Below are 22,766 nucleotides of genomic sequence, written 5' to 3' on the forward strand. Positions count from 1 at the left end.
ACTGAAGACAACAATCCTTGAAAGCAGAAACAGAGAAAACACACCTTACTGTCAAGGTCAAATAGTTTGCATATGGAGGATTCCTCACCAAAAACCCTGGAGGCCAGAAGGACATGGAAGGACATTTTTAAGGCCTGAAAGAGAACTGCCATCTGTGAACTCCATAGCTTGTGAAAATGCCATTCAAGAATGAGAAGTCAAGACACTCTCACATGAAGGAAAAGCAAGAAAATGTGTTACCAGCAGGCCTTCTGTGAAAGAATGGCTGAAGGAAGCCATCTAAATAGAAAGAAAATGATAAAAGAAGGATTCTTGGAGCATCAGGAAGGAAGAAAGGACAATGGACTTCTTCTCTGTAGCTTCTGAATTACATTGGATTGTTGAAGCAAAAATTATATCAGTGTCTCATGTCCCAGAGTGGTTTGAGGGAGCATCTCAGTAATTACATTATAAATGGTGGAGGGGAACAGGCTGTAAGGACAGGAAAGATTTCTGCACGTTCCACAAACTGGTAAAAACCAGTAGGCTGTGGTAAGGACATATATAGAAGGTAATCCTTAGAGTGACCACTACAAATCTACGCAAAAAATATACTCAAAAACACTATAGATAACCAAAATGGAATTCTAAAATGTATTCAAGTAACCCATAGGAGGGCAGAAAAAAGAAAATTGAAAGAAAAAAAAAAAAAACCACAGGTTACAAACAAAACAGGTAAAATGGCAGACTTAAACTGTAAGAGAAAATGCAAATAATATGATTCCATTTATGTAACATTTTTGAAGTGACAAAATTATAGAAATGGGGAACAGATGAAAATCTGGCTAGGTGAGGGAGGGTTGGGGGTTTGTGACTGGAAGGGGGAAGCAGGAGAGGATCTTTAAGGGGAGGGACAGGTCTGTATCTTAGTCTCAGCCTTAGTTACCCAGAACTTAGTTACACAGAACTGGACACATATATCGTTGTCAATGTCACTGTCCTGGTTTCCATATTGTCTTATAGTTACAGAAGACATAACCCTGGGGCAACATAGGAGAAGATACATGGGACCTCACTGTACTATCTTTCCAACTTCCTGAGAAGTTATCGTTATTACAGATCATAATTATTTCAAAAGAAAAGGTAAAGAGGCACCTCCATGGCTCGTTTGGTTAAGTGTCCGACTCTTGATCTCAGCTCAGTCTTGCTCTCAGGGTTGTGGGTTGAAGCCCTGCACTGGGCTCTGTGCTGGGCGTGAAGCCTACTTAAAAAACAAACAAAACAAACAAAACAAAACAAAACAAAACAAAACAAAACAAAAACCCCACAAAACCCAAAAAATCCCAAAACCGAAAAAAGAAAGAAGAAGTGAAAAAAACACAACAATCCTTGGCTGTTGGTTTTACCCCAGGGCCAGCTCTGATGCTTGCACAACTTTGTGGAGCAGAGCCTGTTCCCTGTGGCCTCCTTTATTTATACCCTGTGGCTGGGGCAGGTTGGACCAGGTGGGGTGGGGTGGGGGGACACACAGCAGGGTGCTTCTGTCTGGGCCCCACACTGGGCTCAGCCCAGACCTCACCTACAGCAGAGGCCATCAAGGAAATTCTAAGGACAACCTGCCACATCCTCCCTCTCCTGACCTTGTCTCCTTATTCCCCAGGCCACAGAGTTCATGTTGCCTCTTTGGAGAAATTCCCAATTCCCCGATTTAAAATGCCCCCCAAGTCACATCTTCCAGTGAGGTTCATTATATCACTAATTCCCCTGATGTTTTCTAAGTTGCTTATTTTCATCCGGCCCCAGCCCTGCCCCACCAAATGGAAGTCCCATGAAGACTGGGCTTCATCTTTCCCTTCCTTTCCCTTCACTTCCCTGCCTTCTTTCTTTCTTTCAGATTTATTTATTTGGTGGGGGGAGGAGAGAGAGAGAGGGCACACATGAGTGAGGGGAGGGGCAGAGAAAGAGAATCCCAAGCAGACTCTGCTGAGCTTGGAGTCGACACTGGCTCAATCCCATGACCCATGAGATCATGACCCCAGCTGAAACCAAGAGTCAGATGCCCAAAGGACTGAGCGCCAGGTGTGAGGCCTGTTCTTTCTTATAAGGAGTATACAAGGCCAACATTCTATAAGGGTTTGTGGGATGTATTCACTAACTGTTGCTGTAACAAGTCACCCTAAAATCGAATGGCTTAAAACAGCAACCGTTCATTCTCTCATGGTTTCTGTGGGGAATTTAGAGGCTATGGCAGGGAAGGTGGGACTCTGCCTCATGGTGTCTGAGGGTCTGGCTGGGAGACATCCTCTCCTGGCCATTGGATCCCAGACCTGTCTCCAGAGAGCCCTTTCAGAACCTCCAGGCCATGCCTCAGCCCACGCACACCTCTGTGGCTGCGCACTGTCAGTCCTGGGGATGCGGTCAGGGTCATAGGTGGTAGTTGGAGATGAGGAGAGAGTTGGAATTTCTGGGCAGTCTTTTTGACCTAAATTTCTGAGACATCCTTCTTGGCAAAGCCCCCCCCCTCGGAGGAATGGCCCCATCGCAGCTCGGGCTCCACCCAAAAGAGTGGAAGCTTTGGGGGCCCAGTCCATTGCTATGTCGCAGGACTCTGCTCTCATCATGTGTCTATCTCTTGGTACCTTTCCTGGATCCTGGGGCAAATGGTAGCAGCTCCTAGGGCCACTGTGAGGACTGGGGAAAACATACGGGGATCCCCAGGCAGAGAGCTCTCCCTGAGGCGCCTCTCTCAACCCTCGCCACCACCAGGCAGGGAGGGGCTGTGACTGCCTCCATTCTGCAGCCGAGGCAGTTGGAACAGAGAAGTGACGTGACATATCCCAGGGGACGTGCTGAGCATTCTGCGGTCCCTTCTCTTGACCTCCGCACACCAGGCCTCTGCAGCAGCCCTGGCCATACTACTCGCCCCCTCCACCCCCTCTCTTCCTGTTGCTCCATGCTTTGTCATAGGCAATCTTTGTAATTTCCCTAATTCACCATGAGCTTTGCACATGATGCTTATGCCTTCTGTCCCCATGAAGTCATCATGCTGACCTTACCCAGCTACCCCCAGCACAGGCTCCTCCTCCTCTGGGAAGGCCCCCTTAAAGCATCCACCCACCAGCCTGGTCTGGAGAAGCCCTGGGCTTATGGGCCTTGGACCTCAGCATAACATCACTAGACATAAACAATGGACAGAATCAGATTTGCTGAATGTCTAGCTTTGCTTCATCCAAAGGGACATTTGCTGACTTGCTTCTCTGTAAGGTCCAAAGAGGTCTGTAGCTTCAGGCATGGCTGGATCCAGGGGTTCAATGACATCAGCGGGCATCTATTTCTTGGCTCTGCCTTACTCTGTGTGCATTCTCAGGTATGCTCTCCCAACCGGTTGGCCAAGATGACCCTGGCAAATTATTGCACCTGTTGGGGTCACAAGACTGACAGCTCACTCTCCCCTGAACATTGTAAACTGAGGGTGGGATGTGGGGGGCAGGGGGGTGGTTGGATGAGGGCAACCTCTCCAATGCAGCAGCTGCTGATGCCTCTAGAAGCCTTTACCTTTCATGAGGTCTGGCCTTTTTTTTTTTTTTTTTTAAATAATTCAAAGAGGACTTTTAAATATTAAAATATATGCTCATGGTTTAAAAAAAAAATCCCAGAGTGCACAAAAGGATACACAATGAAAAGTCAATCTCCCTCTGGAGCTCCCAACTCTGGCTCTGGGAGAAAAACAGTTACCAGTTTCCCTGTGTCCTGGCAGAGATATCTTACACTGTTCCAAGCAAATGCAAACACCCATGGATATTCTTACCTCTCTGTTTTCTCAAAAGATACAAACTATACACCTAGCTCTGAACCTTCTTTGTTTTTTTTTTTCTTTTTCTCTCCTCTTACTCACAGATTTGTGGAAATTATTCCACAAGGGCTATCTAGAAACGCCTTCCTCTCCCTCTTTAACTTCCTACAAATGGAATCATCTAGCAGTCACAGCACATCCTGGGGTGCCCCTCAGTGAGTCACACTTTTGTGTACTCCTTCCCCTCCAGTGTATGACTTGCTTCTAGGATAGAGCAAAGGTGAAGGGCTGTCTTTTTTGTGATTTTATTAGGTCCTGTAAGAAACTCCCTTGCTGGCTTTGAAGAAGTGAGAACACGTTGAGGGAGGGCCTGTGACAGTCACAAGCTAGGAGATGGCCTCCAGCCTCCAGCCACAAGGGAATGAGACCTGCCAACAGCCAGGTGAGCTTGGTGGGAGCCCAACCTGACCACACCTTGATTGTGGCCTCGTGAGATCCTCCCTGAGCAGGGGACCAGTTCAGCTGTGCCAGGGCTCCTGACCCAGGGACATGTGAGAAGGCATGCAGCTAGCCACAAACTGCTAAGTTGGTGGTAATTTGTTAGGAAGCTAAGAGCAGTGTTTGCTCCTTGCCCAGCTCGTCTCCCTCCAGATGTCTGTGAAATTCATACATATCCTTATGGGGAGCTCTAGTTCTTTTTCATTGTTGGGCAGTATTCCGTATGATTAAACTATACCCTGCCCTTCCTACTGTCCATGGGCATTTGGACTCCTTTAACTCTTTGGCTGCTGTGAATAAAACAGCCTGAACATCCATCCAGGTACCATTTAGACCACATACATATTCAGCCTCCTGAATAGCAACCTAGGAGTAAACCTGCTGCATGGATGTTTACCTTCATAAGAAACGGCCAAACCATTTTCCAAAGTGGTTTAAATACTTCACATGCCTGGTAGCAGTGTCCGTGGGTCCCAGCGGTTGTTCATGCTCACCAACACCTGGTAGTGTCCATCCTCGCGCTTTTGGCCTTTGGATGGGTGTGCAGAGGTTTTTCTTTGTGGTTTTCCCTTGCATTTCCCTGATGAGTCCTAAGGATGTGGGGCATTTTTTCCATGTTTATTTGCCTTCCCTGAGAGGTTCCTGATATTACTTTGTCAGCTCTAGAGCAATTTATTACCTGCCCATAAACCCTAAGCTGGAGCTGGAGAGAAGGAGAAACTCTCTTCACAAGGTCAGGCTCACTGCGGCCAATCATGAAACCCCAAAATGAAGGTGACACAGAGGGGAATAGTGCTAAGAGATCGAAGGATAGAGAATAGGTCCCCATCACTGTGTGTAAGCTCTCAGATCCAGCCATGCCTGAAGCTTCCTTCCGCATTTCCCAATCACATGAGCCAACACACTCTTCTTGCTGAAGTCAGTTTGAGCTATGGTTTTGTCACTTGTGAAAAAGGGGTCCTAACTGATACAGGGGCTGAGGCGGCTCCAGTCTGGGTTCCAGTCTGCCCGGACTCTGGCTCTCAGGGACACTGGCATTCTTGAGGCCAGCCAAGCTTCCAAAGCGGGGCGGGGAATGTGGGGGTGGTAAATGGGGGCTCTAGATTCCAAGTGTTCCACTAGCCCTCCCTACTGTGGTCTGCACCCTGCTTCATTATTGAGTGTGTTTTGAGGCTGAATAACCATGTAATTGGTTTATCTGTTCCATAGTTGAATTTCAGCAAATATGTTTTTCATAATTAGGTGATGTTTATTTAACGGGAATAACCAGCCCATTAAATTTAATGAGGCAGGTTATCAGGTATGAAGTGGAAGTGTTTTTCCTTAAGAGCAACCTGGATTTGGCCATTCTTGGGGGGGCCGGGGAGATGCAGGCAGCTGCCCTGTCTGGGTGTGGGAAGCCCCAGGGAGTGGGGGCTAGAGGTGTGTCCTATCGTCACAGGAAACAGGAACCCCCAACTCCTGGTGCTCCCAGCCCCCATACTTTCCCTCCATTGCATAGCATCCTCTATCACTGATTTTCTCTTCTCTATGTCCCTACCTCCAGATCTCCAAGCTCTGGAGGGCAGGGTTTCCCCTTCCCCTCCCCCTCATTGCTGTATCTCCAGCGTCTCAAACAGTGCCTGCACACCGTAGGCATTCAATGCCAACACTGGCTGTGCAAAATAGAAATAACTAAGGGAGACCCCTCCTGCCACTGTCTCTGGGGGTGTCCCTCCTGGCACACTTTGGGCCCTCCCTACCCCACTACTGAAATCTCCTTTTTAGCAGGCTTTGTCCCTCTCACTGCCCCTGCTTGGCGGGTGGCAAAGGGGTTAACCCCAGGGTTGGTGTCAACCAACCCTTAAAGGATGGCATCTATGACTGCCAAAGGGTTGACCCAAGGGGTCCAGAAGCCCACGGGAAGAGATGGCCGTGTGCCGCCCTGACCCGAAGGCCCAGGCTGTGGAGGGCATACTGCCACATGCATTCGGGAGGGCACAGGACCTGGGGACTAGTAAAATGTTCAGGTCAGTAGAGAACAATGGGAAACACAGTCAGTGATTAAAAAACAAAACACATATTATTTTCATCCAAAGAATGGGTTCACACTGTAATATACTGATTTCTTAAAAGAGAGTACATAGAGCTCCATGTTGATATATTCCATACCACCATTGTTAGCAGCTACAGTCTCTCTTACGGATAGCATATTTTACTTAAAGCACACACCCCCTCTTGTTGGACATTTAGATTTTTTCCAATATTTTGCCATTGCTATAAATACTACAGTAAACAAAGCAGTGGCTTCACCTGGCCAACTCTGGCTCAGTCCTTAGACTAGGACTTAAGCCTCCTCACTGAAGCCCTCCTGACCCCCACAGCCTGAGCACCCTGAGCTCAGAGCTCCCGGGGGGCTGTCCCTAGGGGCCTCATTACAAGTGACCTCTGATGTCTTTTGGAATTATGACATGACTCCTACTACCTCCTCCTGCTAGACTAGAAGCCCGTGGGGGCATGGAGCAGATATTGCCATTGTTTTCACAGTACCTAAGATATGATAACATGAACAATGTTAACTCTTTGGGTTTCTCTAGAAGCCAATTCTGAGGCAGAGATGAGCCTACAGGATGTTTCTTCAAGTGTCTTTGGGGTCAACACTTCTGGGTAAGGGGAAGAAGCCTCCGCTTCTTCTAGCAGGGCTGCCAAGCAGCCTCGATGAGGCCATGCCCACCTCTCGGGTCAGAACACTCTGCTAGCTTGCTCTAGCTTGGGGCATGGGAGCTGGGTCTCTACACCTACCCCATCAGGGAGTAATTGGATACATCTCTTGGGCTGTTGGGGCGTGACTCAGGTGGGGTGGCTCCCTAGCAAAGGTGCTTTCCAGAGGGAGAGGACTCGGGAGCAAGGGCTGTCTGCCCACAGCTGACCCTAAAGGGGATCTGGGTGGTAGGTCCTCTGACCTCACATTTAGAGAGCACTAACCATGGGACACCTGTCATCACAACCTCCTTAGAGGATGGCGTTTATGACTGTCTTCCTTTTACAGAAGAGGAAATGGCCTAGGGGCTTAGGAGCTGCTGACCAGGGGCTTGGAGCAGGTGCTGGGTCTGTCTGGCCCCAAGGCCAGGCCCCAAATCTCCACATTATGCTGTGGAGTGGGTGTCCCAGAGGCTGTGCAAAGGCCGGGACAAATATCCTAGGACACAGAGCCTGTTTCCACGCCGGGTTCCTGGCTACTCATCCTTAGAGCCATTGATCTAGGCTCACCAGGCAGAGGGCGTGTGAGCTCCCTGTCATGGGTGATGTCTGTGGATCTGGCTCTCCCCCCTTCTCGTTCTGTCAGTCCTGCTTCGTCTACTTTGCCGAGTGAGATGCATGCACATTTTAGGATTTCCAAGTCTTCCTGCCTGCCATCCCTGCTAGTGTTTGAACTGTCCGGCTCTGTTGCTCATTCACTCCTTGTCCCAAAGTCTGGGCTGATAGTAACACAGCCATTGCAGCCTTCTCAGAGTTTGCTGATATGCCTCTGTTTCTGTGCTTCTGTTTTTTTTTTTTTTTTTAAAGATTTTATTTATTTATTTACTTGACAGACAGAGAGCACAAGTAGGCAGAGAGGCAGGCAGAGAGAGAGAGAGGAGGAAGCAGGCTCCCTGCTTGAGCAGAGAGCCTGATGCGGGGCTCGATCCCAGGACTCTGAGATCATGACCTGAGCTGAAGGCAGAGGCTTTAACCCACTGAGCACCCAGGTGCCCCTGTGCTTCTGCTTTCAACTAGCCTGTGCCCTTATTCAGGTGAGATCTCTAGTAAACAACACACAGGTGGATTATGTGGGGGGGGGGAGGGGTATTGGAGGCGTGGTTTTTGTTTTGTTTTGGTGAATTTGCACACTTTAAAAGGCCTCTGATGCATTTCACCAAACGTGTCCCCAAGAGAGGTCATGTGAGCTGCCTTCTGGCAATGGCCTCAGTGGAGGGTCTTCTCCACATCTGTGTGACACTCTGACTTTCCTGTGTCCAGGGCACATTGGACATTTCTTTCATGCCTTGCTCTCACTCCCACCTCAGCCACCTGGATTGGCCTGGGATGTTTGCAGCGATCCCTGTACCCACTCGCGGGTGGATGAGGTGGTGGCATGTGGCTAAGACAGGGCAGGCCAATGAATGAGCACCTTCCAAGAGATCCTGCCCTGGGACTCACTGCTGCCTTGATGATACCAGCTCATACCCTACCTTGGAATTGCTGGGCCTCTCCAGGTCAGTAATGACGTTGGAAGGAATGGACTCCAGCCATATCTTTTGCCAGGGTCCACACTCCCATCTGGGGGACCAAACAAGGGAAAAGGTACAGGATTGGCCCCTTCAGCTAGGTCCCTGGAGCAAGATAGAGTTAAGCCTCTAGACGGAAGTCCCTGGGCCTGGCCCAGCACACAGTCAGGACCCCTGCTCCAGAAAAAGGTAGTGTTAGCACTGCATACTGTGTACTCTTGGACAAGTTGCTTCCACTTTCTGTGTTACGGTTTCCTCATCTGAAAAGCTGGGGCGGCAATGGCCCTACCCCACAGAGCTAGCATTTACAAAGGGTGTGAGAGGACCTAGCACGTGGGGAGTGCCCAACAGGGCTGATGACTGGTACTCCTCTGGAAGCTGTCCATCACATGCCAATTTAAGCTCTATGCATGCACAGGTATGTGTACACACCCATCTGTACCCACAACACATGCGCACCTGAGGAAAGGCACACGTGCTCGCTCAGCAGCCCCGAGTCATGCCGAAGCCCTTTCTGCGGGCCAGGGTCATGCCTTGCCCTCCACTTCCAGCTAGGTTCAGCTAACGGGAAGCACAAATGAGGCTGGAGGATGGGAGGAGAGGAGAGGCCACGAGCAGCCACCACCTGTATAGCAGTGCCCCTTCAGTGGCTCCAGCTCAAGTGAGCAGGGTTCCTGTGCTATCAACCTCCACTGGGTCACCGTGCCTCTTCCCTTGGTCCCTGAAGCCCTGGGTGATGTGAACTTCCCGTTGTCAGCTAATTTCTGGGCTGTCACACCATTCTGTTTGGGGTTTCAGCTTCTCTGTCTTCTTTGTGGTCAATTTCCTGTATACAGCTCCTAATGCTTAAATAATGGGTTTCCTGGTTGGACCCCGGAAGTCACAGCTAACACCTTATTTAATCCCCTAGCAAGCAGGTAGGATGGGTATTAACACTCCCTTTCAACAGCCACGTGGCTGGGACCTGAGCCCAGGAATGGCTGCCTCCGGGTCCACGCAGTGCTGGACACACCTCTTACCCATATGGCCATGTGGAAGGGCTGTCCACATAGGAGACACACAAACGCATGCACACATACACACGCACAGAGAGCCTGCAGCTCGATCACATGCCTTTCCCCTTCACACGTCAACACAATGGTACAGTGGCTCTGAACAAACACCCATTAGTCTCCAGTCGTAGGAAAGAGGTGGGGATCTGAGAAGAGAACCTTGGTTCTGACTCGGGGGAAGTTGGGGAAATGGCTGAGATCCAGGTGGAGAGAGCCCAGTAGTATTAGCAGGTGGTGAGCGTGGTGGCTGCCTGTGCAAACACAGCACACATGTATAGACTGTTGCATACACACAAGTGTACACAGACACAAAGGCATCTGTATACACACACACAGATGGGCAGACGCACACAGACTTGTACACACAGACACACGTGTACACACACATGCACGCATCTATATACACACGTGCACCTGTACACACATTACACATGTGCACACACAAGACACACATACACATGCATGGATGGCTGCCCTCAGTGGACTCCTGGGTGGGAGGATGGAGTCGGAGATATTCCCGTGGGACTGGGAAGGTGGGCAAAGCCGTGGATGCCAGCGGCTTCTGAAGGAGTCTGGGAAGGTCTTTAGCAGCTTCCAGCTGAAGGACGGCTCTGATGTCACTTCAGGTCAACAATACAGGTGACCTGTGACCCTGCTCCTCCCATGCTGGCTTTACAAAGGGCCAGCCCTTCCATGGGCTGCTGGAGGAGGCTGGGAGGAGGTTGGGGCAAGGGTCCCCTGCCACCTACAGGGGCTGTTCACCTCAGTGTGCCCTCTGAATGCCTCCTTGTGTGTTTTGGCAAGCTGACCCAGAACTTGGAGAGAGGGCATCTCCCAAAGCTCTTTTCCTCTCAGCCAATATGTAGCTTGGCTGAACAAAGCTGCCTTGTGCTACCTGCCCAGACAATAGGACACTGCCAAGCCCCAGCCGCAACTTTAGCTTTGTGTGTGAGAATTTGGGGATGAGCAGAGATGCCTGGGCTGCAAAGCCCGAGTCAAGATCCAGGCTCTCAGCTCCAGATGGCTAGAGGCTCTCCAAAGGAACTTTCACAGGAAATCCAAGGTCACCAGAAGAGCAGTGAGTGCATCAGAAGCCCCACCCCAAACTCCTCTGGCTGCCTCCCTCACACAGCACTGGGCCAGGCTGGGTGCAACTGTGGTGTGGCCAAGGTGCCTCAGCAGGGATCCTGTCGAAGGTCAAGGACTGGAGGGCTGGTGTGTGGACACCCACTGAGCAGAGCCATCCCAAACCCCACTGTCCTCTGCTCTTCTCAGTCCCTGTGTCCCTCATTTCAGCCCCTAGAATCACCAGCACCTAAGCCAGAGATCTGGAAGTCATGCTTGATCCTCCCCTACAGTACCCTAATGCTAATCTCAGCTCCTAAGCTTCACCTCTGTCCCCTGACCTGGCCCACCTGTCTCCCATTTAAAATGCCCGTGAGTGCCCGCAGGGCTCTCCTTGGCACTCAGTCTAGCCCCACTTGATCCCATCTTCACTGAGAGCCACCATGGTGGCCTCAGAGGGACCCCCCAATGCCATGGCCTGGCATCCCTGCTACCCCTTCAGCCCCCACTCTGCTCTCTGCAAAGCCCAGCTGTTCATGCTCTGTGCCCCCTGAGCCGGGCATCTAGGGTCTCACTCACCCAGCCTCTGGCTTGCCCAGCAAGTCCTCCATTCGGCTTCAACACTGGAGCTCAGACAGCACCTCTGTCAGGAAGCTGGCCTGTTCACTCTGTTCCATCCCTAGAAAGAACTGCATTCCCTTCATTGCATCTCATACTTGCTTCTGGCTGGCCTTTTGCTGTTGCAGCATAATCATGGGTTTCCACATCTGTGTCCCCTGCTAGGCTGGGTGCTCCCCAAGGGAAACAGCCTGTTTTATTCAGCCTGCATTGCCATGGTCCAGCCCAGGTACGTACAAGAGAGGAGGCAGCAGTGGCTGTCTGCCAGCCGAGAGAATGACTGAAAACAAAGACATTTGCTTTATTTGTTTTTGGACCGTGGCACATACTCTATTTTTCACACACGTGGCAGCCCCAAGCACAGAGGCATCCATAGGCACCCAGGAGAAAATGGCCGTGGCCTAGGGGGCTGTGGACTGTGGTCCCATAACTGGTTCCTTCTTCAGGGCTCCAAGTCACTGCCAGGGCCAGCTGCTCCTCACCCCTACAAAGGAGAACAGGTCATAGTTCAGTCACCGCTCACTCTGCTGGGACCCCTGTGCATCCTCCAGGCCTCAGCTCCAAGAGGGCCCCTGGCTCTTGGGACGCCCCATCAGTGTCACTGCTCAATGGAAGGAATACTCCCCAGCCAGTCCCTGAGACCTGGGACTGGCTCTCTTCACCTCTGTGCCTGGTGCCCACCCAACACACACCTGCATCAGCCCGCTAACATGGACCCTGTATCCATCTGACCTCCCTGCCTCCCCTTACAGAGGGGCAGGCCTCAGCCCAAGGCTGCCTTGCCTCACCAACATCTCCCCTGTTATCTCACTTAACCACTCAGAGTTCTCTCAGTGAAGCCAGTCAGAGAGAGTGCTCTGGTGTGCGAGAGCCCTCACAATCAGGCTGTTTCTTGCTGGAAACCTGCCTCCGAAGCACTGCCCACGTCCACACACATGTACACGTCCCTGAGCTTGGAAGGCACCACCCAGGTGCTGGCAGGGACTCCGGGGAGGTGCCTCCCACCCTGGGCTTCCAACCAGGCGGGACTCTGTCTGCCAGAGATGAGGGTTCCTGCCACCTGGGGCTTCTAGAAGCACATCCCTATCAGAGATGCTCAAGGCCCCATCCCTGGCTCCACCAGGAGGTTTCTGAGGCAGAAGTTGGCAGCAGGCAGCAACACTTGCTGCATCTCAGCACAGGGCGCAATGTGTGTGTCTGTGCACCGAGCCCCTGCGGGAGTAGGGGGAGTACGCTTCTTCCGAGGGAACGCTGCATATGCAGCGGGAGCAGGGCCGGCCTCGGCTGCTGCCAGTTGCTCAGTCTCCAATTTAGGCTTTAATAACGCCGGGGGCTGGGGGCTGGGGGCCGGGAAGGAGGGAGCCAGGCCTGGCAGTGCCCCAGAGCCTCTCTCAGGCGTGCTAGAGCTACATAGAACACACTGGAGTTAAATGCAATCTGTCTTCCTTCATAATCACATTTTTGCCTCAGTGCAATGAAGATATATTGGTGAGATGTGTTTGTTAAAGATATACTCTGCTGGGGGAGGGGCTGAAAACCCTGGGGCCATGGGCCTGAAGGAAGAAGAGAGGGAGGGCGGTCGGGGGCTGAGGGGTGCCAGAGTGCTCTGTGGTGAATCAAGGGGGTGCCACGGCAGGACCCCAAGTCTCTTGCTCAGTAGAAAGTTAGGTGCATGTTGTGCAAGCCTGGGTGATGGCCTGCAGATCCCAGCAGGGCAAGGGTTCCTGTGCAAGCCTTCACACGCACCTTGGTAGATATAAAGGGGTGCGGGAGGGCCCCTTGTTTCCACAGCCACGTGGTACGGTGCAGGGCGTCTGGCCTAGCTCTGCTCTGTGCTGCAGGGACCATTGGCAGCACAGCTTCCCGTGCTCCACAGCAGGTTGGAATCGTGATCTACCCAGGCTCTGGGCCTAGCCAGTGCCGTGCGGAGCTGCTGCGGGGCTCCAGGCTGTCCCACTGCCTCCTCCAGGGAGCAGGCCTCAAGGCCCAGACAGGCACTTGCACCTTGTCTGGGAGAGGCAGCCAGTGTGGCAGCAGCTTCGCCTCCCAGGTCCCAAGCTGACAGCAGAGTGAGGAGGGTTCTGGTGAGGCGGGTCCACTGAGGAGGAGACTGCCAGATCTAGCTGGAGGGCCACCTGACCTCTGGCCTCAGCCTCTCCACCATCATTACCTCCAGCAGCTTGTCTCCTACTCAGACAAAAGGAGCTCTTCTATGGGAAGAAGGTCCCATCCTCCAGTCCTTTGAACAAATGTGTCAGACTTCTGGAGAGGTCCAAGCCAGGTGCCCCAAGTGAATGACGGGGAGGGGCCAGGTCCAGCCTGGGCTATGAACTGTTGGGCTTGGGAAGAGGGATGGAATTGTCTAGAAGAGCAACAGTGGGGAGGTGAGAGGACAGGACTGGGAACTGGCTGGGAGGGTCAGGGACGGAGGGCAAGACCTTGGGACCAGGTCTCAGGGGAGGCCCACAGTCAACCTCAGACATCTAGGATACCCCACTGCTTCCCTGCAGGAGGGCTGGGGATGTGTGAGACCTAGGACCACTATGACCCCCTCCCACTCACCAGGGGCTGGCTGCCAGCATGCCCCTGCAGACCAGCACAGAAGTGAGATGGGCTGAGAGGTACCCTTCGCTCCCTCGCACATTCAGGCAGGCCACACCTGCCTGCCACACCACTCTTCCACCTCCCTGAACCCAGAGGCTCTTCTTCTAGGGCTGTCCCTGCCCTTTCTGGGACCCCTACCCTGCACCATGGGCCCTCCTCTGAGCTCCCACCCCCAACTGCTAAAAGGTTAAGAAGTAGGTGGCACATGTGTGCCCTTTTCTAGGTGACTGGTCCTTTGAACATGGGAGCCACAGATGCTCCCAGACCCAGAGCTTACTCAGAGCTGCTCCTGGACCCAGTCTAGTGGGGCCCAGTGCCTGGGCCCGCTTTTCCTAACCCAGATATCTGAAAGCAGTCATGGGATCAGCAACGCAGAACATCTGAACCAGGAAGTGCAGAGGAAATTGAAGGCCTGAGGCTATCACTGTGCAAAAGGCAGAGGCTTGGGGTTACCATGTCTGACTTAGCAGACAAAGACAGGCCAAGAGAGTACAGCACTCGTGCCCTGCCCCCATACACCCAGCAGCCCAGGGGCGCAGGCAGGGAGGGTAGGGCATGGCCTTACCTTGTGGGCAGCACTCACGCAGTGCTGGTAAGCCTTGACCAGGTCCGAGCACAGAAGCACCTCTTGTAGGTGGTCGCGGTAACAGCGGAGGATCTGGGCCTGCAGCCCTGAGCACACGGGCTCTATCCTGCGGGGCCTGCAGGGACAGAGAGCAGGTGGGCCTGAGGCTCGGTCCTAGTGGACAGGAGGGCGATCAGCTCACTCACTCAACACCATGGGCGAGGCACCTGGTGGCCGACATCATCCAGTTACCCCTCAGAGAGAGAACCAGGGGACGCAGGGGCTTGAGTGCTGTCACACAACAGCAGATGCCAAGGGGACTGGGATCCACACTGGCTCTGGCCCTAAGGGGGCCAGCTGGAAGCCTCTTGTGCCCCCACCTGACTCTTCCTGCCTCAGGGGTACACCTGGCTGTGACTGTGTGATCACACACCCTGCAACTCTTTTTTCATATGAAGTTGTTAATCTGATTTCAAAACCCAATACATGCACAATGAAGAAACCTGGAAAAGTATAGGAATGTCTAAAAAAATATATAACATTTTTAGAACCTCACTTCCTAGAGATCACCTCTGCAGTACTGAGGGGATGCTTTACTCTTTTTTTCTTTCTTTATCCAAGTGGGTTCAGAACCTACAAAATAAAAAATGAGTATGTTTTCTAAAATACAAAACAAAACCAAGTGCAATAAAGATCATGCTAATAGAGATCACCAGCGTGACTAGTTTCTCTCTTTCCCGACTCCTTCCATTGCCCCCTCTCCCTTCTCCTTTCCCTCCCGCCAGCATGCGTGCACTGTGTCACACACACACACACACACACACACGCCTGCACACACTCACGAGGCATGTCAGGCATCATCCTACTCTTGGACTCCTAGCAGCTCTGAGCGGTACGTGCTATGATTTCTCATCCCTTGATGCAAATCAAGAAACTGAGATACAGAGGATTAAGTAAGCTGCCCAATGTCGCACACTGGGAAGTGGAAAGGGGGCAGACATATTTATGTGAGTTTGGTCGCACTGTTTCCACAGATTGGTTTTTCAGGCCAGGTCCACACGGGAACCTTCGCTGCCAGGGACGGATCCACGACACCTGATGCGACCTTTCAGAACAAATACCACTCATGGCCAGAGCACTTGGTAGGAACTGTAAAAATACAGAAAGCCATTCCTGGAGGTTCTCAGCCATGAGACCGTCACTTTGATGCTTGACGTAGCTCTGTCTCTGTCACGCAGCAGGGAGACTTGTGGGTTCATCATTCTCCAAGTCCAGTGTCTCTATATTTTAGAAATCCAGCCATGCAGTCGGTGCTGGAATGGAGTAGCATCATTATTATTTTAAACTAACTCAAACAGACCGAGTTCATCAGTTAAGAACAGCAAGCAATGGAATACTCAGCGGCTTAGCAGGTAAGATATGCAGTATTTACTGATCTCATTTTACTAGCCTGGAGGTGGCACTTCTGCTATTGCTGTGCCACCAACAAGGGCACGCGGGCCTGGGTGCTTCTTCCTTCCCCTGCACCATCCCCGTGTGTTGGCTACCATCATCCTCAGGCCTGCTTTCTCAGGAAAGGAAAATGAATAGGTGGTGGTAGATGGAGGCTTCCTCCTCCTGGAAGGGAGGGGAGCAGAAAGGATGGCTCCCAAGGCTATGCTGGCCTGGCTCTGCCCCAACAATGTGTGATTCTATTAGGCTTTGAGGATATGCAGCCATGGAGCTGAGGCCAGTCCTCTAGTACCACGCCACTCTAGTCCTTGAGATCACGGTCCTGCCTTGTGTCCACATGGCATGGATGAGGTATTACAGATTTCTTACTTAGGACACATGGGGTCTTGTCTTAGCACTAGCCTCCAATCTTCGCACATAGAGGGGCAGATGGTCTCCTAGGATTCACGCTTTTCCTCTCCAGACCCGCTTTACTGGGTTCCGCCTGCTGTGCCCAGAACTGGGGTCACTGGGGTGCCCCTTGACTCCCCCCAATGCTTGTAGATTGGCTCTCCATTCTTGTACTTAAAAACACTTTGACTTGGTGGCATCTAATTGTGAGTCTTTCAAAGTGTATTTTCAGCCTTTTGCTGGGCATTTCATCTTGGACAATTCTCTCTACAGCTATGCTAACTGCTTCACTTCCAATTGTTCTGCCATCCTCCCTTAGGACACTGGGAACGCACAGATTTTTGCTTTCAGCCCTCCATCTCAACTATCCTCCCCTGTTTGTTTTACTCCCTGGTTCTCTGTTCTGGGGAAGATAGAACTTGTTTTTTCCCAGATCAAGACCTGCTCTTGGTGGGCTGAAGCCCATGAGGTCACATCTTTCTGTGGCTCTTTCCTGGTCCCTGTTGCTATAGCTCCTGAGGGCACAGGCTTTGTGGCATCCCCTTTTGTACCTCCTGAGACAGCATCCCCCCCATCACATGACCCCCATGAATCCTGTTCCTGGCTCCCGCCCAGCATTTGGCAGGGACTCTGCTGGCATCCGTGATCAGTGGAAGTGCCGGACTCAGTGGAGGCAGAGCTGTAGCCCTAAGTCTGTACGAGGCCTACAGGTCTATAGGGAAACAGGACAGGTGGGGCAAGAGGGGCCTGGGCCAGGTGGTATGGCCAAGTTGCCCTGGAGCCCTAGTTCGGACCCCATGAGCGGCCCCGCCCTCCCCAGACCTGCCACAGGGACCCTGGCTTTCACTTTGCAGGCTGTGCAAAGGTAGAGTAGTTATTTTAGATCTTGTCCCTCTCTGTCAGTGCCTACCTCCTTTGGTTTCAGGTCCCAGGATAGAGGCTCCTGTGCATTTTGTGGGTAAACATCACAGAACCCTCAGTGGGCTCCAAGTTTGGGAGAAACTGGGCCATGGCGAAATCCATCCCTTCCACACCAGTATTACCTCTGGGACTCCAGAGGCTTCTCTCCTCTGGGATTTATCAGGAACAATATGAGGAGATGGGATGGCAGGCAAATGTCAGCTGGAAGAAATTTCACCCGTTTGTCCACTAAATGGCTCTGAATGAAATAGGAGGAGAGTGAGAGCACAGCTCTCCAAATACAAGGCTTTCTCTGAAGCAAGGCAGGGCAGGGCCTGGGGTCCAGCCATTCTTGAAATCAGGTGCATTCTATCCAAGCATAGAACCACCCTGCCTCAGGCCACAGCAACCCTGTTTACCCCACGTACCAATCAGCACAGATAGGGAGAAACAGTCAAGTCTTAGGAAGAGCTGCTTTTCAAATGCACAAGAAATGTATCCATAGCCTGTTAGGAACTTTCCAGGGGTTGAGATAAATCTTGCTTCCCTATCTGAGGGGAGTTTGCTGCCGTGCTTTAGACCTAACGGTCCATGTGGCTTGGAGGGGGTTAACGTCACCCAGGTGAGAAGGCCGAGAGCACATTGCTGAGGAAGGGGGCTCACCTCTCTGGCCCTTACCTTCCTCACCTGCAAATGGGAACAGCACCTGCCCTAGGCTGATGAAGGCCGGATAGGCATGTGTATGACAGAGTGTGTCATGAAGGGCTGCTCTCACCAACAACCTGGCTGTCAGTGGTCGGGCTAGGGTGGGAGGAGAGCTGAAGAAGAGAGGGTGGGGTTACAGGGCACTTGGTGAAGGGTCCAGACGAGGAGGCTTTGACACTGGGACTCCAGTGGTCAGCTCAAAGGCAGGACTTCTCTGAACATGTCCCTCTCCCTGTAACCTAAGCTCTAGCATCTTCCAGAGACTGTTCAGATCTTGCCCAGGTCTCACTGGTGCCTCTGTCCCCAGGAGTCTTACAGTACCCATCACAGTGTATCTTCTCCCAGGATCCAGCAGACCCATGAGTGTGACGCCCTGTGGACCAATGGGAAAACACACGTTTTGCCCCAAACCCAGGGGAAGGTTCTGGCTTTGCCACTTCCCACTGTGTGGTCAGGGGTCGGAGGGGGTGCCCGACTGAGCAGAGCTGCCTGAGACTCGGCAAGTGGGCATCAATCCTCAACAACCAGCATGTTTTCCGGTCGCGTGGTGTCACACACACTGAAGAAATGGATGAGTACTGCTTCCTCTGCACAAAGGGCTTTCACACCCTGCCTCCCCTGAGGGTTGGCGTGATGGCCATAGGTGGGGCTCACGATGAGCAGGTGGCAGAGATCACTGTGTCCACTCAGCAAAGTGGTCCCCAGAGGACCGACTAGGGGCATAGCACAGATGCTGGGAGTGAGTGAGGGCTTCAGAAAGACCGGCAATGTCATGATGACCTCTGGGCATTCAGTATCATGGAGCCCCTCTCCCCTCATGCTGCCCATGAACCCGAGATCTATCTCCTTGTTTCCATAAGAGCAGTGATAAAGAATACTTGAAAAAGGCAAAGCATTAGCCAGGAATGAAAACACACCCTTCCTTCCCATCCAGTGGCACCACAGTCAGGCCATCAAGGCCAGCAGTGAAGAGCTTCCTTGGATGCTCCCATTGCTGTCCAGCTCCCTGTCTGAAAAGCGGGAGTTGCTCTCACCACTGGGCACCACATGCTGGGAACCCCTCCACCTCTGGGTCGCCTGCTCCCCTCCCCTCCCTGTCTGGGCACACAGGCCCTGTACTCCTTTACCGTTGCCATGCAACCCCCAAGCTAGCTCATCCATCACTCCCACCCAACCTGGAACTTCTCCTCCTCCCACTTCCAATCCCCAGGTCCATTCCACAGTTACTCTATGGACCTCAAGACTTTGGAATCCATCAGGCCCCTGGAGACTTCAAGCCAAGCACCCTGTGTTATACCGATGCCTCATTTCCTTAATGGAATTCACCGTCTAGCACCAAGGAACCCCTCTCCTTCCCTAATTTCCTGCTTTCATGAGTGGCAGGCATGGCTATCCTTCTAGACAGCCACCTGAGTTGGAAACTTGGAGTCGTTCTAGATGTTTCCCTTCATCCTAGTTGTTTCTCCCACCTTCAGTCTAGATGGCTTCCCCTGCCTTCATTCTAGATGTTTCTCCCACCCTCAGTCTATATAGCTGCTCCTGCCTTCATTCTTAATGTATCCCTTTTGCCTCTAATTAAGCCAGCCCTGCCTTTCTCCGTTCAAACTGGAAACTGAAGGTGTATCCATTCCACATCCCAAACAGCTCAGAAACTCATTATCCGGCTCCTGGTGATCTAACTTACCCGTATACCTGGGCACACCTAGATGGCACTCACTGCTCTCCCTTCCAACCATCCTGCATTGCCAAAGGTCTTTTATTCTCCCTCAGATGCTCCACTGGGCCTCTGGCTCCTGTTTGTAGAAGCCCCATTTGACTGTCTCCGGCCTCCCCTGCCCCTCATCTGAGTGGTTCTCACAGTAGGGACCCCTAGGCCTTCTCATTGGCCATAATGATCCTTCTAGAGGGTCTTCCTCTCCCCTTAGCTCTCCCTGAGCTCCCCTGGCCTCTCATTTGCCTCACCAGCTTCCTTCACCTGAGCCCCTCCCTATAGCCTCATGGTCTTCTTCCTCGTGTCTCTTGCACTGGCCTCACTACCCTATGCGCACAGAGCCACCTCTTCACCACGGCATCCCTGGCTTCACATTCTACTTTGTCCACCAACACACTCGTTTTTCCAAAAAGTTGAAAAAATTTTCAAGCCCAAACCATGTGTGCCTCTTGCCTCCCTGTCAGCCGCTCTCCTTTCTAAGAAGCACTGCCCGGAGCTCCCCTACCTAGCACTGACCCCTGGTCCCCTGGTCAGCCTTGTGAGGCTCTTCAGGCTCGGGGCCATTGGCACAGTCCTGCTATGGCCAGCAGCATCACCAATCCCCAGAGACTGGGAGGCCCTGTTCTGACTCTACTCCACTAGCCCCTCTCCTCTGCTCACTGCGAGCTGTGACCGCTGTTCTCCCCACAGCACTGGGGCCCCCAGTCCATGCTCCATGGCAGAGCTCTAGGCTGTTGTGGGCACTGGTGGCTGGGCGGCCCACCGGGACCAAGCGGGCCTGGTTCTCACTACAGCACACTTTGCCTCCTACAGCACACTCTTAAACTGGCCAGACGGGCCGGGTGCCCAGTCGTCCCTGACTTCCCTCACAACTCACTCCCACCTCCCCACCACACCAAAGGTGCCCCAGGATTTGTCTCCCAGAAGCCCCCCATCTATTTCCTCGTCCCCATCATTATGACAACAGATGCTTAAACTCCTCCTTACCTTCTCTTTACCCCATCCTCTTTCCTGTAATTGGTGATTTTTCTAGAACATAAAGCAGGCCAGATTTCTAAAAAAAAAAAAGCAAGCCAGTTTAAAAACCTTTTTCTTGGGTGATTACAGCTCACTGGAACCTGTGCTAAGCATTACCTCGTTTAATCACCAGAAGAACTTTATAAGGCGGGAACAAGACTTTCCCTTAGTTTATGTTAAATGAAGAAACTGGCTCAGAGAGACCTAGCAGCTTGCTCACGCTCATCCTCTGACAAGCAGACCCAGTAATCAGGTCTGAGCCTTCCTCTAGGCCTGATGCCCGCTGTGTTCCCCTGGCCCTTGAGCAGCCCCACACACCCTGGTGGGATCATCTATGTTTAGCCATGCAGTTGGTATTACTAGACCACGAACGAGCCTGAATGCCCTAAGAGGTGAGGCTGCTTCCCTAGCACCTTACAAGCTGAGTGAGGGGGTTAGTCTCAGGCCTTAAGGGGCCTGCTGGCCTTTTGGCCTGGCTCTCATTTCCCCCAAGACACAAGTGAACCACAGGGAAGTATCCCAGACATGCCCTATGGAGCCAGGCGCTCCTGTCTGTGTCTGGTCCTTTCTGATCTTGCTACCCCCCCCCCCCCCCCAGGGCGAAGCCCGAGTAGCCTTCCTTAACTGCAGGGACCTCCTTGATGCATTCCAACAGCACACACCACTGGATTCGGCCACACCTACCAGCCTCTCTCCACATACGGGAGAGCCCAGAAGACCATTCCTAAGACTGCCACACAGGGGGATCAGGAGGGAAGGGAACTCAGCTTTAGAAAGCAGCAAGTGTCCCATGCATGCATCTATCATTGTACCCAAGTCACAGGGCAAGACCACCAGATGAAGCAGACGCACCCACCATAGCTTCCAGCAGTTCCACATCCTTCCACATGCTCTGCCCGCACTGGCCAGGGAGGCGGGCTTTGGTCCACATCACTGAGCCCAGGCTAGCACAGCCCTACAACTCCATGGGCCCGGTGAAAGCTCCAGGGCTAAAACCACGCCCTGCAAGGAGAAAAGGAACTGGGCCTGACAGCCATGGCCATGGCCCACATGGAACAGACCCTCACATCATCTGAACTTCTCAGCTAGCGACTTTTTAGCTTTCCTGTAGCACCAGCTTTGGCTGAGGGGAGCTAGGGTTGAGTTGTCTGCCACTTGTATACAAAAGACTGTTGCCTAGAGAAGACAAGGTGATGAGACCGCTGGGGTCAAGGGCTCCTGGGAAGTATGTGGACACACATGTAACTCAGTGGATCGGAGAGCCTCCCGCCAAAATTCACGTCCTTGGGAGCATCCGAGTGCAAACTTAATGGGCAACGGGTTATTGCAGATAGTTAGGAAGAGGTCATTCTGGGCTGGGGAGGACCCCAACTCTCTCTCTATAAGGAGAGACACAGAGACACAGATGCACCAGGAGGAAGAAGCCCACGTGACCACAGAGGCACAGACCGGAGTGACACACCTGCAAATCAAGGAGCACCAAGGCCTGCGGGCAACACCAGAAGCCCAGCGGAAGGCACAATAGCTGGTTCTGTTTGAAGGCTCCTGAGTGCGGTGCTTTGTCACAGCTGCTCCAGGAAATGCATGCAGTCACTCCTGCAGGAAAGGGTTGATCCAGTCTTGGGAGGCAGAGCTGGGAGTGCTGAATGGTGGTCGGGGGGAGGGTGTTAGTGGGAGGCAGGTGAAATCACTAGTTACCCTCTAACCAGGTGCAATGTGCCCCTCTCAGTGACAGAGGGCTCCTTGGCCACAGGAGCCACACTTCAATGAGTATTCATCAAGTTCCAGGCGCTGTGGTTGACACAGAGTCTCACCTCTGCCACCCCAGTGTGGTCACCAGTGTGGTCACCAGTTAGAGAAGCACTGGGTAGCTCTGACTGGCTTCACCTCATTAATGAGTGGGGGAACTCTCATTCATGACCAGATCTGCAGAGCTCATCCACATGCTCCTGGGCTGAGGGGCAGGCTATGGGGGAGGGGGGGCGATGACAAGGGGTATGCTTCTATGCCCAGATTTCCAGCATTTCTAGCACAGGTAGAAAATCTGGTCTCATCTGAGATTACATCTGGGTGGGCCTGTGGGCCTGGTCACCTGAAACCAATACTTGGGCCTACTGCATGCCAGGTCCTAAGCATAGCCACAACTGACCTGGGAGCTGGGCATTACCGT

At 52.5% G+C, this 22,766-nt stretch overlaps 1 protein-coding gene across 8 annotated transcripts in view; it reads right to left on the reverse strand.

Moving 5' to 3' along the window:
- Positions 1–11,522: 11,522 nt before the first annotated feature.
- CHCHD6 (coiled-coil-helix-coiled-coil-helix domain containing 6) overlaps positions 11,523–22,766 on the reverse strand; it is a 239,866-nt gene continuing 228,622 nt past the window's right edge. For 6 of the 8 annotated variants that reach the window (XM_032340026.1, XM_032339850.1, XM_032339512.1 and 3 more), the window contains 2 exons: positions 14,422–14,557; positions 11,523–11,736 (listed from right to left, as the gene is read on the reverse strand). In XM_032340026.1, coding sequence (XP_032195917.1) covers positions 11,708–11,736; positions 14,422–14,557 — 165 coding nt within the window. In that variant the 3' untranslated portion in view covers positions 11,523–11,707. Of the gene's footprint in view, positions 11,737–14,421; positions 14,558–20,566; positions 20,634–22,766 lie in introns of those variants that run through there. The other 2 variants (XM_032339939.1, XM_032339678.1) reach the window with 1 other exon arrangement.

This window comes from Mustela erminea, chromosome 1 (assembly GCF_009829155.1).
Source record: "Mustela erminea isolate mMusErm1 chromosome 1, mMusErm1.Pri, whole genome shotgun sequence".
NCBI classification, from domain to species: domain Eukaryota; kingdom Metazoa; phylum Chordata; class Mammalia; order Carnivora; family Mustelidae; genus Mustela; species Mustela erminea.